General features: G+C 36.2%; 1 protein-coding gene across 2 annotated transcripts in view; it reads left to right on the top strand.

Moving 5' to 3' along the window:
* LOC140146129 (heterogeneous nuclear ribonucleoprotein L-like) overlaps nt 1-15,636 on the top strand; it is a 50,147-nt gene that overhangs the window by 12,796 nt on the left and 21,715 nt on the right. For both annotated transcript variants that reach the window (XM_072167886.1, XM_072167885.1), the window contains exons 4-8: nt 2,604-2,686; nt 9,190-9,268; nt 11,239-11,324; nt 12,362-12,458; nt 12,876-12,951. In XM_072167886.1, coding sequence (XP_072023987.1) covers nt 2,604-2,686; nt 9,190-9,268; nt 11,239-11,324; nt 12,362-12,458; nt 12,876-12,951 — 421 coding nt within the window. The remainder of the gene's footprint in view (nt 1-2,603; nt 2,687-9,189; nt 9,269-11,238; nt 11,325-12,361; nt 12,459-12,875; nt 12,952-15,636) is intronic.

The raw sequence follows: 15,636 nt of genomic DNA, 5'->3' as shown, positions 1-15,636 counted from the left end.
AACCTGTATGGTTTTCAAAAGAATCTGTGACAAGGTTATCTCTGAATTTGACAGGTGCTAATCGATGTTTTAATGTAATTGCAACAATTAGGACCTATCAAATTCAGAAATATCCTTGTCACTGATTAATTCAGAAATATCCTTGTCACTGATTAATTTGATAACCAGGCAGATTTGGTTCGCCCCAGAATAACAGGTCTGGCAGGGCTTCCTCTTTCAGATATATCCACAATGTGGTGTGCCTAATAAGAGATCCAAGAGCCATCAACTCAATATCAAGGCATGTGTATAATATATTTGACATGCATCTCATTGTAATACATTATTATAATAATCAAACTATTTCAATAATCATGACCTTCTTGCATTCATTGGGGCCAATAGGTGTATGTCGACACTTTTGATCTTGTTTTGTGTACTCGTGTTTGTGTTTGCATGTTGTCCAACCCTAGAACAGAAACTTAATGTGTCTCTAGAATACTAAATAAACATCTACCAAAAAGTAATTACCCCCCCCCTTTATTATGAGATAAGAACTCGAAATCTATGCATTAAAATTTAAAACTGAATTAGCAAAAGGAAACACAGTTTTGTTTTGCAAATTTTGATGCCTCATTTGTCTTAATAGCCCAACAATTGTTGCCATGGTGATCATTTGAATGGAAAAGACGCCCATTCAAGATGTTGCTTTTGTTGCTAGAGTGCCTGGTTGTCACTGGTCATTCTTGTCCAGTCATCATTTTGAAAATGCATCTTTTTCATTTAAGGAGTCACAATGGCTACAAAATTTGAGTTATCCAGACAAATGAGGTATTACAATTTGCAGAAATAATGGGTTTGTTTTTTAATTCGATGCATAGATTTGGAGTTTTGTCTCGTAATAAAGGGGGGTAATTACCTTTTGGTAGGTGTTTAGATTCATCAGGTTTGTAGATATACAGTAAGAAAAAAATCTTTTGAACAAAACTAAAACTTTAAATCAATATTGACGGTTGCATCTATTATGGTCGAGTGGCATCATCAGAATGATGATGGATAATCCTATGGCTAGTGAGCATAGCCCAACTATAGGGCCTTTTAAACACACTATATCTGAGAACCGCTAAAACCCACAAACCGCTCCACCTGACAAAAAAGCTGGGGAATAGCAGTCACAGGGTTTAGCAGTTCTCTGGATATAGCCAGGTTTTATGATATAGCATGGTTTTGGATCACCACAGTCAAAAGGCCCTATACTAGTGGGGCTAAGTGAGCAGTCCCAAGTCAGCCATATTACAGACCATGCAGTGCAACAAAACTGTTGGAATAATGCTCAAATTCTATGCAAGGAATGTCATACTAATGCTGCTAGACATGTCAAAGAGTCAGGATGGATCAGAAGATGAGGACCCAACATCATGAACAGAGATGAGGGGCCCCACTACTTTGTCACAGGTATGATACTCTCCTGACTGAAAATACACCCTCTACAGTCAGGATAATCATATGTCCAAGCGGAAGTAAGGATCATCCATAATCATGATGATGCCTATCGACCATGATAGGCAAAACCGTCAATTTGTCAAAAATCTGGGCTTCCGGTAAATATATAAATACCGTATTTCCTCGATTAGTCGCCCCTTTCAACTAAACGCCCCCACCACTTTTTTCAACCAAGATGTTTAAAAAAATGCTGATATTTCCATGCTATCATGTGTAGTAAACTTACCAAGGTGCACACATGGTTGTTAATGGCATCGTTCAAAGTTTGTCATTTCAGCGTGAGTTTTGAGCTTACCTAATGATTTTAATGGGGATTTTCCTGCTAAAAATGATCTCTAACAAACGCCCCCCCCCCTTTGGAAAATGCAACGCCCCGGGGGCGACTATTTGAGGAAATGCGGTAAGTCCAGTTTTCTGGGAAAATTGGTATAAATAAAAAAATTATAGGCCCTTGATATGAAGTACTGAGTGTCATAGCATGACTTTGAGATCATCATGGCCCTATGATTTTAACTGTGCCCCTCATACATGTAGCAGTCAATTTATGTATTGATTGCTGGTGAATTTTCTTAAAACAATCCGGAGGGAAAATTTGTTTGGTTCGTACAAAATTGTATGTGAACGTCCAAAACAGACTTCCTGTAGTATTGTTGAGCTTACTCTTACTTCTAATTTCTTGTTAAAACACATGCACACACACCCCACCCCTACATGTAGCAAACACCTATACAGCCATACCACACACACCTTGAAACAGGTGGCACCCCACTCTGTGCACAAGGCACAGACATATACATCATTAACACCCCTCACCATTGACACCATACAAAAATATGAGAACTGAACCAAAGCAAATGAGCACAATTTTTCTAAATAAAAGTTTGCAATAGGATGTTACCAATGCAATAAATAACATTTTACGATTGTAATTATAATTTTTATTAAAAAAATCAAACACTCAAAAATATTTCTACAATTAAACACAGTTGTGTATATCCTCCTTTCCTTCATGTAATCCCAGTCATACCGCTCCTTAACTTTGTTAATCAATTTGATTAAAACCGAGACTGATAAGATTTTGCCGCAGTGTTTTTTGTTAAAGTAATTCTGCTTGTTTGTAGTCGCATCCAGATAATGTCATCAACGTTGGGGGCGTACCGGCTCTCTTCAACTTCTCTACTAGTCAGCGTATCAACAGACCTGGGTAAGATCATCATTGTAGAATTTGCTTTGCAGGCAGGTTTCCAATATTATCATGATTAGGCCTACAGGGTGTCCCAGAATGATCTGTACCGGGAAAGATGGAATTTTTTAGGTATGAAGGGCATGTTGAATGGTCATATTGTCCTGCATTTTTAGTTCTACATATATTTAGCTTTCTCAGATTTTTTAGATTTTAAAATTGGACGTTTCTAGTAGAAGTTATAGAAGATTGCGTAAAAATGGTGAATTCTAAGTTTTGACAACGCATAACCTATTTTGAAAATCTGTAACATTACTAACCGTTCAGCACAAAGTTATTTGGAAAAAGTTATGCAGGTATTTTAGTTGTGCCCTGTTCATATTTCCACTAAATAGCCGATATCTATCTATTATTTATGACGTTCTGAAGCAATCATCATATGGAATTAAGGATTTGTGGCCTAATCCCATTCTCTCTTTGGCGGTAGTTTTAAATATAGTTAATGTGGTGTGAGGTCCATGTCATTTGAAATGCTTGCAGAGATCAAACTGGTTGTGGTACAGAAAAGACGGCTCCTCAATTTACTGTACAGTAGCGTGGATTTCTTTCAAAAACTTACTACTGGCAAACCGGCAGCTATGTTGAGACGCAAAGAAGATTCATTAGACGATAGTGTATAAGGTAAAGAAGTTTGACGAGCACGGAATTGTCAGGAATCGGCAGAGTGAAGCTTCAGGTGCTCGTAAGACTGTAAGAACTAGAGCGAACATTGCAGCTGTCCGGCAAGCTTTAAGGCGTGACCCCAACAGTAGTTGTCGTCGTCGAAATGATGTGCCAAACATCCCACGTTCTTCATTTAATCGTATCGTGCCATTTTTCAAAGGTATGCGAGTCGTTTTTCATCGATTTTACATTATTGCATGGCACGCCAAAACAAATAAAGGTAGCGTGCTGAAATTAACAGAATAAGTAGGAGACATGTCCAACATTATAATGCTGGTATCAAAAATAGATACACTGCCCGTCTTCTATTTTTAGTTATTTTTGCAAACACGGTACAAATCATTCTGGGACACCCTGTATGTTAATTTCAAGCTTGAGGTTTCTCTGATATTACAGCGTTTGTAAAATGAACAAGTTTGGTATGTTTATATTGGCGCAAAAATGAGCAGATGAGGTACCAATCTTGAGCTTCAGCTACATGTATTAAAATAAATGGGGGGGGGGATATTTGGTCTGATATACCGGTCCCCTAAGGATCGTTGATATCAGGATTTAAAAAAATCGTTATAGACCATTCAATTTCGATAAAAATCAATACATTGATTTTCCTCTCAATTTTACTCATAGATTCATCCATACATGATAACCATCTGCTATTAGTTCATCCCTCAGTTTTCTCATTCGTTGCTGGCATGGAAAGCCTTTCTCTTTAGAACCCCAGTAGTAGGATATAGGCTTGTTATCGACAGAGCTACTGTCGCCAATATTGTCGACAATGAATTTTTTTGAGATTTTTCCGACAGTCGATAAGGGCGAGTTTCCGACAGGAGTCTTATTAAGCCGTAGTCTTAAGGTGGCCTTGAGGCTACTAAGCCTAGCCCGCTCTCGAAGCCCGAGTCTTAACTCTAGCCGGATTTCTTCAACGCAAATTCAACCTAGTCTTAGTGGCCTTGTAGGCTTAACGCTTGACAACCTCGTCCCTTTCAACCAGCGACTTAATTGTATAGGCTGTTGGAGGTAGATGTACATAAGCTGTGGTCCTCACGGTTTACCGTACTAACAAGGTTGCCGTCTCATTATCGCAATGTTCGGCGCAAAGACAAGCCTGGACCCGCGGTCTTGTGCTTGGGCTTATACCGCATACACAACTTGATGCAAGAATATTGTGTCTGTTTTTGTGTCTTTTATATATTGTATTATTTTATTTCCACTTGACTTTTATGAGTCCAACTTGTATGAATGATCCGTCTATGCTTTATACTCGCGCTTCTTTCTTTGCATCCCAAAAATGGTAAAACTGTAAGCCTAATGGAAAGGAATCTGTGATTCCCCTAAAAAGGAAAGCAACCAACGTGCTATCTACTGCTGATATCAGTAGTCTTCTCAGATCTCACATAAAGTTCGCTGTTGGTACAATATTTATGATTATTTAAGATATCAATATTATATGCATCTTATCCGTAAATTCAGTTTTAATACTGCATGCATTATTGTTTCGTGTCAAATATTTACTATATCTTTACCAATTTTGTCCTTCTTCTATTGTATTAAACTGGTATAATAGGCACTCCAAAATAATATTGTAATAGGCCTACTTATGAAAAGTACGAGTATCAAACTATTAAGGCTTGGATAGGGACAGGTGGTATCATATAGGTCTTCATGATGATGATGATGATGATGATGATGATGATGATGATGATGATGATGATGATGATGATGATGATGATGATGATGATGATGATGATGATCATGATGATCATGATGATGATGAAAGAATTAAAAAAAAATTATATTCGTTGTTAAAAAACCATCATTCAAAATGAGTAGGTCTTATGATAGCAACAGCTACTTAAAAAAATTCAACTAACTCAAATGAACACTAAAATAAAATGCTGAAATGTTCAACTAAATCGAACAATTACTTACCCACAGTGGCGTAACTAGACATTTTCATTTGGTGGTGGGGTGGGGGAAAGCGGGGGCAAACATGATGATGAGGGGCAGGCATCGTTCATGCTGTTTGGGTTTGTAAGGGGTGGAGTGGGTCTGAGGAGTTATGGGATCTGCTTGGAATGTGTCCCCAGAACATTGGCGTAGATTTCTTTTTGACATGGGGAGGTGGGATTGAAAAAAAAAAAATTATGGTACAAATGCCATATTTAAGGTATTAAAGCTGGTGGTATATAGGCCAATGGTACAAAAGTGGGATAAATGCAATTTATTTAACCTTATAAATTATTATGATTATGAAAGATAAACTTTGCGTTACAATTTAAATAATTTGTAAATTGAAATAGACCAAGGCTTACGACCGAAGACCTGCTCTGAGGCAGGGCCAAGAAAAGCCGCTGTAAGCCTGGTCTAACAGGCTTGCGTAGACTACGGCTACAGAAGACTGATTTCGAGAAATGCAAATTTTACTGAAGCCTGGGGCTAATCCTACAAGCCTGGCCCACGGGCTAATGAAGCCTCGAGGCTATGTTAGCCGTGCTTCGGGAAATACGTTTTCAGTTAAGCCTGGGCTTACGACCTCTTAAGCCTTGAGGCTAGACAAGCCAATTGCTAAGCCACCTGTCGAGAAATTCGCCCTGTAAGAGGCTATCACTGTCGACAAAATAGTAATCAATAATAAATCATGCACGGCTAGTAATTAGTAGTAAAAATATAAAACCAAGAGCGTCACAATCCAGACAAAATGACCCTACAAAAAATAAAGGGAAGCCAATTAATATATGTACTGTAGCTAGTTTACACTTAGATGGGTATAGGCCTACCATGATAACGCCAATAGAATTGCCATGATCCGAGTTAAAATGCCGTCCAAACCTCCAAGCTAAAAACTTTTTACCAATAGCTAGTGTTGGCTCTCATTCAGCCCTCAGCCAACTAGCAAATAACTTTCCATATTACTGGTAAAATGCTCCGTATTTTGTAGTAAATCACTGTACAACAAGAACAATTCACCTTTTGTTTTCAAATAACTCCAAGAATGAATTGGCCATTAAATATCCACGAAAAGTTGAATTTCTGGTACCACACATCGGGTACTTTCCCGGTGCTTTCCCTCATTACGGTAATTATTCATACACAACCGCGGGAAGCTGGTTCTGCCCATGCGCACGTTGAAAGTAGACATTTTTGGTAAACAACTTTACGAGCGACCTTGTACTTCCTGGGGTAGTCCCTCCAGGCCTCCAGAAAATTTTCTGCTGTCTGGGAACTTAATGACAAGTGCTGGAAATTTTCTGTGAAATAACTGAAATAGGCCTATAAATGTGCGAGGGGACATCACGAGCGAAGTCCTAACAGCCGGGTCCAGGGTTTAGATGCTCTCTCATGCAATCTGAGCCTTATTTTGGAACAGTTTTCTATAAAATTTACATCCTTTTCACAAAAAACACAACTTAAAATTTCAAAGTATTACTGTCAAAACTCACAAATTTCCAACAATGTCATTTTTTTGTCGTAAGTCATAGTACATATATATATAGTATATGATTGATATAATCACATCTAGGGCTCAACCGATTATTGGATGTCGGTAAAAAATTTAAAAAACAATTTTAAATTTATTTTTTAACATTTTTTTAGAAGTATTCTGCAACTTTGAAGAACCACTGGACCTATTCTGAAGGGCTAGGATTATTCACAGATAATTTGAAAAAAAAAAAAATGGAAAAAAATTACGAAAAAATTACAGTTTGTTATCCTTAATATGCAAACCATGAACTTGTGTTTACCTCTTCATCTATCACATATTATAAATGCATGGAAAACCAATGCATCTATATATGTGATAGATGAAGAAATAAACAATAGTTAATGGTTTGCATATACAGGATAACAAACTGTAATTTTTTTCCCTTTTTTTTCCCTTTTTTAAAATTAACTGTGAATGATCCTGAAATTTCATAATAGGTCCAGTGGTTCTCCAAATTGCCGAAAATTTTGGGAAAAAAAAAAATAATAATAATAATTTTTTTTTTTTTTTGCATTTTTTTTTCTGTGACTTCTGGGAACGCCGTTCCCGCGGTTTTTGGAGGCCTGAGTCCCTCATTAAATATTCATAACTTCATTCATACCGACCGTGGGAAAGTATCAATTACGCCATATTTAGAAACATGTTTACCTGGGCATTTGCCTCCTGGGTCCTGGGGGCGGGGTGATGATCTCACCAGGCCATGTGTATTATTCATGTTGGTTCTGATTTTATTCTCTGAATATGGGTTTTGTTTCATATACAATTATTTTTAAAGCAAGTTTATGGTCAAGAAGTTTATTTTTATAAAATTTGAGCGAATTAAGGTTTTGTAATTTTTTAAAAACTTCAACGTAAAAGGTTTAACCATGCAATTGGCGATTCCCGATCAAATTGATAAACAATGTGACGTGAAGGGGAATCCGTGTGATGACGATCGACGTTTGAGATACGCGTTTTGATGGGGTTTCCGACTTGCTCATCAGGGCTAGCACATGGCTTAACGACCCCAAGACCCGGAAGATGGAGGATGCAACCTCGCGGCGCGGCGTGTGTGATGGAGTATTTCAGCTCAGAGCGAAACCCATAGCCATGTGTATGTGGTGCAACGTTGTGTGTGAGCTATTAATAGCGAACTCGTCATGTCGTAACTCATGGGTCAGTCCATTATTACCGTGTAGGCACTGGGAGGGCAAGCTGATGTTTTAATACTGCTTGTAAAGATGTAATTATATTTCTTGGCCCTGCCTATGGATTATTATTTAGCTGTTTTATTTAAATATAAATTAAAAAGTGAGATGATACAGCAATGAGTTGATTGGGTTCATGATAACATACAATGTAGTCATATTGAAGCAAAGTCCTTCCCCCGAACCACTTTTGAACTACTTTTTGGGGAGTCCCCTGCACACGTCATTACATCATCGCTGCATGCTTTCACTGTTGAATTAATTTGACCTTGTAAATCATCGTAATAAATCCTCAAAATAAAGGAGAAAAGGCAAATAAATGAAGCCATCCAACAAGAAAAATGTTTGGAAGAAGTCGAATCATTCAAGGGAAATATGGTAGGATAAAGTTCGGCACCGCTCGTACAGGTAACAAGTGCTATTTTAGGGTCATAGAATTCGTCATCGTCGGCCGTCATGGATGCACAAATAACGCATTGAGTGCTAAATTCAGAAGCTTTATAAAGACTATATTTTTCACCTGTTTGTCGACAAAGATTCGACGTCGGATTCAGAGTTTTGGCGACATGTCGCCAAAGAAAAATGAAACGATAACAAGCCTAGTAGGATATCAATTTCAGTCATTTTTCCCCACTTTTCAATACTTTTTTTTCCATTATCGGCAACTTGGATGCATCAGAAAGTGCAATATCGATATTATTGGACAGTCGCTTTATTGATTATTATTGATATATCGACGGTCCTTACGGTACACAAATATCCTTAGTTGCTTAGTTTGGTAGCGACGTCGGGGCGTATATGTGGTTACGCGGCACACATGCATGTCAGCAAACCATTTTTTTAGGCATGTGTATTTATGGTCTTTGGGATTAAGTTTAATGTCTGCGCGATTTGATACTGTTACCAGCAAAATTATGTCACTACCCAACAACGGTATACTTTTGTTGCGAATTTAAAGGAGGGTTGCTTTGAGCTGAAAGTTATTGTTACATAAGGTTTTAATTTTCAATCTCATTATGTTTTATGAAATTAGACCCGAATTATATATAAATTGAACAGGTGGTCGGAGATCTATATTGATATACATTATAAACACAGACTTGTGTTGTATATTTTGTATGGTATTTCAGGGAACAAGAACATCAAGAGGAGACTCCCAACAACGTGCTACTCATCACTGTCACAAACCCACGTTACCCCATCACCACGGTGAGTTTGTTACCATGACAACGTCATTTTGCCAAGAACATAAATTTCTTTTATGGGCTCTGGTATGAACGGTTCGACAGTATTTTTTTTGTGGGACATGAGAGCACATTGGACATATCAAATTGAATTCTGAATACGAGGAATGTCCTTCAGATATCAAGTAATTTTGATTTTTTGAAATTTGCGATATACCGTAATGGTCCGAGTATAGTCCCATGTTCGAGTATAATCCCACCCCCCATTTTTCGAAAAATTTCAGAAATTGTAAAAAAAAAAATTTCAAGATATTTTGTATTTTTAATATGAAAATTGATACTTTGTTTTCATGTCATACTCTATTAATGATTTCAAAATGCATTCAAATTCAATGCATTTTGAAATCATTAATAAGTATGACATGAATACAAATTATCAATTTTCATATTAAAATACTAAAATATCTTGAAATTTTTTTTTTTTTTTTTTTTTTTAGGTCAACCATGAATGATCCTAGCATCTAGGTCTAGGTCCAGGGACACTCCAAAACCGGAAAAAAAATAAACTTAAAAAAAAAAAAAAAAAAAAAAAAAAAAAAATTTTTTTTTTTTTGAAATTGAGTATAATCCCACCCCCAATTGTGAAAAATTTTCACATAAAAACAGGTGGGACTATACTCGGACCAATACGGTAATACAGTACAAATTTTATGACAAATTATTAAAATAGTTCCACTAGGGGCTCAGATTATAAATCAGTTAAGGGGTATTACACCTGGCCAATTTGTGCCTATTTTTGCATTTTTCTCAAAAATTATAGCGCATTGGTGACAAGTAAGATATGTATATTATAGGGGCAAGGACTACAATTACTGCACTGGAAAATTTATTTCAGCACAGACAACAGTTGTGGAGTTACAGTCAAAAATGAGGGAAAACCAATATTTGATCAATAAATCAATAACTGCTTGCTTTGAGTTGCTGAATTTTCAGTACAATAGTTGTAGTCCTTGCCCCTATAATATGCATATCTTATTTGTAACTAATGTGCTATAATTTTTGAGAAAATGCAAAAATAGGCACAAATTGGCCAGGGGGTGTAATAAACCTTAACCCTGTTCTATTACCCCACATCAATTTCGTGCCATTTGGCACGAAATGGCTTAATATGCATGTAAAAAAATTATTTACACAAATAAGGTCTTATCTTTTGAACAGTTTTGATAATTTATCACTTCTCTATCAACAAAAAACCTTTTTTTCCTAATATAACCACCATTTACACATCATAAAATGGTTTAAAATGTTGGAAACTTGCATATTTTAACAATTTTTAGGCCAAATTTTGCCCTTAAAATAGCCCAAAAAAGGCCATGAAATTTAGTCCAAAGTAACTAGGATTTCTTGTTATTTTATGTAGAAACACGGCAGTGTATTTAAAACCGCTTTTAATGCCACATTGATGTCTCATACACTTCAAAAATGTAAATCAAAATATTTTTGTCATCATTTGGCTATGAGCTCATTAATTATTCATGAGCTAATTTGCATAAAATTTACATAATTATTAAACTAGTTTTTCTAAAAGCTTAAAGTCCAAGCTTGCCAATGGTATGCCACTTATTGGTTTTTACCCAACCGATAACACTGCAACGCAATATTTAATATGATACCTCCACACCACTCAAATATACCACTTTTGTGGGGGTAATAGAATAGGGTTAAGCAGACAAAAGCTGGGTAAGAAGTAAGAGGTTAATATTCCATGAACAAGGATGAAGAGACTTGCAAACTAGGTAAAATTTATAATCAACTCATAAATGACAACCATCAAGTTTAGTGACAACATCAAAACCAGACAAAAAGTATTGCTGATTCTACAGACATCTAGAAACACCAAAGTGATCAAGATTCCTGATAGGACTTTAAGAGTATTTCTGAGTGAATATAAATTTTAAGTCTGACAAATAACCCTTTCTACTATTTTTTTTTCAGAGTGTGATGCATACCATCTGCAAGCTCTATGGTCAGGTGGTGCGTATTGTTATCTTCAAGAAGAATGGTGTACAAGCCATGGTAGAATATCCTTTATATATGAAATTACTCGGAGACAGAGTTGTCTAGTCACTCTGCCTTTGATAAAGATCCTGCTAGGATCGAAAGCTTAGGCCATTAACCAAATTTGAAAACTATTAACATAAACATCAAAAGTTGGGCATGTATCTATCTGAACAGCCATTGTACAGGCATGAGAATTTTCAGGTTTCAACCTGAATTCAGGCTTTTTTGTTGTCCAAATTTCCGCACTTTCTTTTAATTTCAGCCCGTTTTGGGCCTTTTTAGCCCAATTTCACATTCTTTTCAGGCTTTTTTTAATGGATGATCATTCTCATGCCTGGTTGTAAGCATGTTTTGCCAAATAAGCAAAGGTTGCCCATTCAAACTGGATCAACAAGTAAACATCGGGTTCCATCGCTAACTAGGATACGATATTGCAACCCTTTAATCCAGGGGTATGCCACTGGTATTATGCAATTATGGTCTGCCAATCCAGTTGTGAGTTACAATACCACCACATCCATAAAACCTTGTGTTTTCTCATACATCATGTCGAAAGTCATATTACATCTTTCCCTATGAACTCTAACAACTAAAGTACATGTATGTTCTGGCATTTAGTTGATCGGCATAGCGTCACTTGCGATAGATTACTTCTTCCCATTTGGTTGTTTTTACCGGATTTGGTTGTCCCATCTTCCGCACTTACGCTAGTTGTATCATGTGTGGCTGGCACGTGCTTAAATGAATATATACGATTATAAGTTGGGCCTTTATTAACATGCGCAAAACCGCAGTAACAAAAACCGAATAATTTTAGCTAAACAAACTTTAGTGATGTTCATGATTATTGATTACCCACTGATTTGCCTTGTGTACATTAGAGTAATTCCCCATTATACTATTATCAAGGAAGTTCTGTTGGAAATTAAAACTTTCATAATGATTGAAGAAGCAATTTTAAATGGTTATAAAAGTTTATTTATGATAGCCCAATAGGTTGGCTATTATACTATAATATGTTGGTGATAAATGTATTTGCCTTGACTATATGGCGTACGATGGACTCCATTGCCAGTGCCACAGAAGCTAAACTCAAGCTGCACGGATGTGACATATACGCTGGGTGCTGTACACTCAGAGTGGAGTATGCCAGGGTGAGTGATTTGCTTTCAATGGATATATGTAATTCACTTTATGGGGGGTATTTTATCAGTGTTGATTTTTCCCCATTTTAACTGTTCCAAACAGTTATGCGGTTTCTTGCATTCATTGTTTTTACAGCTACGCAATAAAGTCTATGAGTCAAAATAATATTTATGAGGGATTTGAAATTAATTTGCCATTCGGGAATTCATAGTAAAAAGCACTAAAATAAAAACCTTGTGAAATTTTCCAGTATTCGCCCTTTGCCCAGATTCGCCATCTTGCTACCAAAACAAGGTTCTCCCTGCAAACGCATGTGCAAAAAGTGCATTTTTGTTTCTCACGCTTCTCCATGTTACTCACAGTCGCCTGATATTAAGTCAATGTTATACATATCTAAGTTACATGTTGTTTTCTTATCCACATAGCCCAAAAGTCTGACAGTTCACAAGAACGACAGCGAAACATGGGACTACACCAACCAGAGCTTGAACCAATCACAAAGTAAGTCTCTTCTTATTCATGCTCTTATAGCCTTCAGCTTTTCATTCTTTTCTTTTTTACTTCCACCTTTGTTCTAACCAATCCTGTATTGACAAAAACAATATAATTTAAATTTGGATTCACTCTAGTTGGTATAACTAACTCTCTCTAGTTAGGTGGTTCTATCATGAAGTTGACTTGTCAGAACCAGAAAATTGGGCTATTCCCGTTGAAATCCAAACACCCCCTGGAAGATATTACCTTCATTATATTTCCACACAGGGAATGGAGATTTCAAATGGAGTCACCCATTCAGATAACCCCATTTGAAATTCACACTCCCTGTGTGGAAGATTAAGGTCTTGTCTTCCATAGAGGGTGCATAGTTTCAACCGGAATAGTCCCTTATAAGTGGTGGCACCAGAGTGCACCCAAACTGAAGGTTTTTTAAAAACAATTTTAAACAATTTTCATCCTTTTTTTTTTGTTGGTAAGTTACGGTTCACACAAACTTTTTAGATAAATGCAAAGGTTGGGATTTTAAATGAGATAGCTATATTTAATATATTCTTGAAAATCAAAATGAACAAATTTTTCACATTTAGTAGATATTTGGCAGGTAGTGCAATAAAAATTACAAAGTAAGACATGACAGATTCAGGATTCTTTGGGATCATATGTGACATGATCAAGAGGAGTGAGTCGCATGTCGACCCTGGTCGAAAATGAGTTTTACTTATGTTTCCAGAAAGGACATTTAGAGCTTTGAGACACTGAAAACCCCATGTTGATATGACTTTTCTTTGTGAAGTTACGTCAATTTATCAATCTCTGAAAACAATATAAAACAAAAGAATTTTAACACTTTATTTACCAATATCTCAAAACCAATATTAGCAACATCCGACTCATTTCCCTTGATCGTGTCACATATTTTTATGTATCAGCCACCAGGTTTGTATGATCAACAAAATTTTATGAGACCCATTGCCACTCCTGGTCATATCCCCGCCCTAATCCCGATCCTAACATTTAACTTGACCATAATCCCGAGTCCATGGGCAGGCAACCAGGGTTGTTTGATTTAAATCACGCCAAATTTAAATCGTTAAATCACTTGATTTTTAAAAAAATTCATTCTTAATGCTTCTACAACTTTTGGATACAATTAAAATACCTCTATGATGTCACTTTATCTATTTTTTCTTTGAAATTTTCACATGTAAAAACATGTTTTGATTTTTTGTAAATACCTGGTAGGATTGTGCATATAACTAGCATTCCACTGGTACTCTTTTGACTTTATCATGGGGTATAGCAGTTCTTGGAATAAAATTTTTTTTTAAATCTGATTTAAATAAAACAAATCCGATTAATTTTTTTTTTTAAATCAAAAAAATCAACAACCCTGCAGGCAACACTTTAATACCAGTCAATGTTGCCAAAGTTTGTGTGAATCGTGATGAAATTTAACCATGTTATTTATTCATTTATTTTCAAGTAACTTGTTACTGTTAGATAATCTTTCACATTTGCATGTTTTGTTACTTGCCGACCACAAGTATCCACTGACTGCAAATGTTTGTTCTAATTAATCCATGAGAACTACCTGCCGATTGGCCAAAAACAAGTTTTCATTATCAATTGGCCCAATCAGCAACATTGTTAGAATAATTTCACCATGCCAAAAATTTGGGTGAATTATTTGTAAAGCTCCATTCTAATTGGTGAATTAAAGTGAAAATATCATGTAATTGACCAATCAGAGGCAATGTTAGATCGGCAGGTAGTGCTCAGGGGGTTAAGTCGGGACTAAAATTATCCAAAGTTGTAGCACTATAATAGTTCAATACCATTCCAGAAAACCATTAGGCACACCAATTTCCACCCTTACTTTTGTCTACTATTTGATAAGTTTTAGTTCAGTTGTCACAATTTTAGTTATTTTCAATCAAATGTGAGACAAATTAAGTTTGTCCCAATAGTTTGCCGATTATGAGCCCTTACAACCCAGAGAAGATTTCTTACCCTTCCCAGAATCCTTTGCCACATGGTACATCACCTCATTTCATCAAATGATACTCCTATTGCTTTGTGTGTGTTCCACTTATTTTCATGTTAACTCAATTCACGCGGGTGTCGACTGCAGACGACAAGTTTCAAAAAATTTTTAGAAATTCACAAATTTCAGAAATGTAAATTTTCATGACCATATTTGGAATCAGCATGAAAAATGCATTAAAATGAGTACAAACAAGCCTAGTATTGATTCAGTAGTTCTTAAGATAGCTCTTGATATTTTGAGAAAATATTTTCAAAACTTGAACTTTTTCCATGGAGGCGCATGGATAGCACGCAGAGCATTAAGAATAGACTGATTAAGCATGGGTTGATAGTCATGAAATATAATTTGAAAGCTCTGGATGTGCTCTGTTCATTGAGGTACCTTTCACCACTATCGACCCATGTTGCACTAGATAGCAAATCGGTACAGATTATTGAAATGGAAGAAATGCATTGTGGGAAGTGTACAATATCTTCTGACTCAAACCCAAGACGAAGGTTATCCCAGATATCTGTGAATTAAAAATATAAGAATTTTGAGCAATTAAATTTGTGTCCCATTTTTATTTAATGTATAGCTTGAATACATTCAAATGAAATCCTATCATCATAGTATCATACATGTACTTAAACCAAAAGAAC

Source organism: Amphiura filiformis, chromosome 2, assembly GCF_039555335.1.
Source record: "Amphiura filiformis chromosome 2, Afil_fr2py, whole genome shotgun sequence".
Classification (NCBI taxonomy): domain Eukaryota; kingdom Metazoa; phylum Echinodermata; class Ophiuroidea; order Amphilepidida; family Amphiuridae; genus Amphiura; species Amphiura filiformis.
Note: the sequence above shows the minus strand (reverse complement) of the source record. Positions and strands in the feature narration are given on the sequence as shown.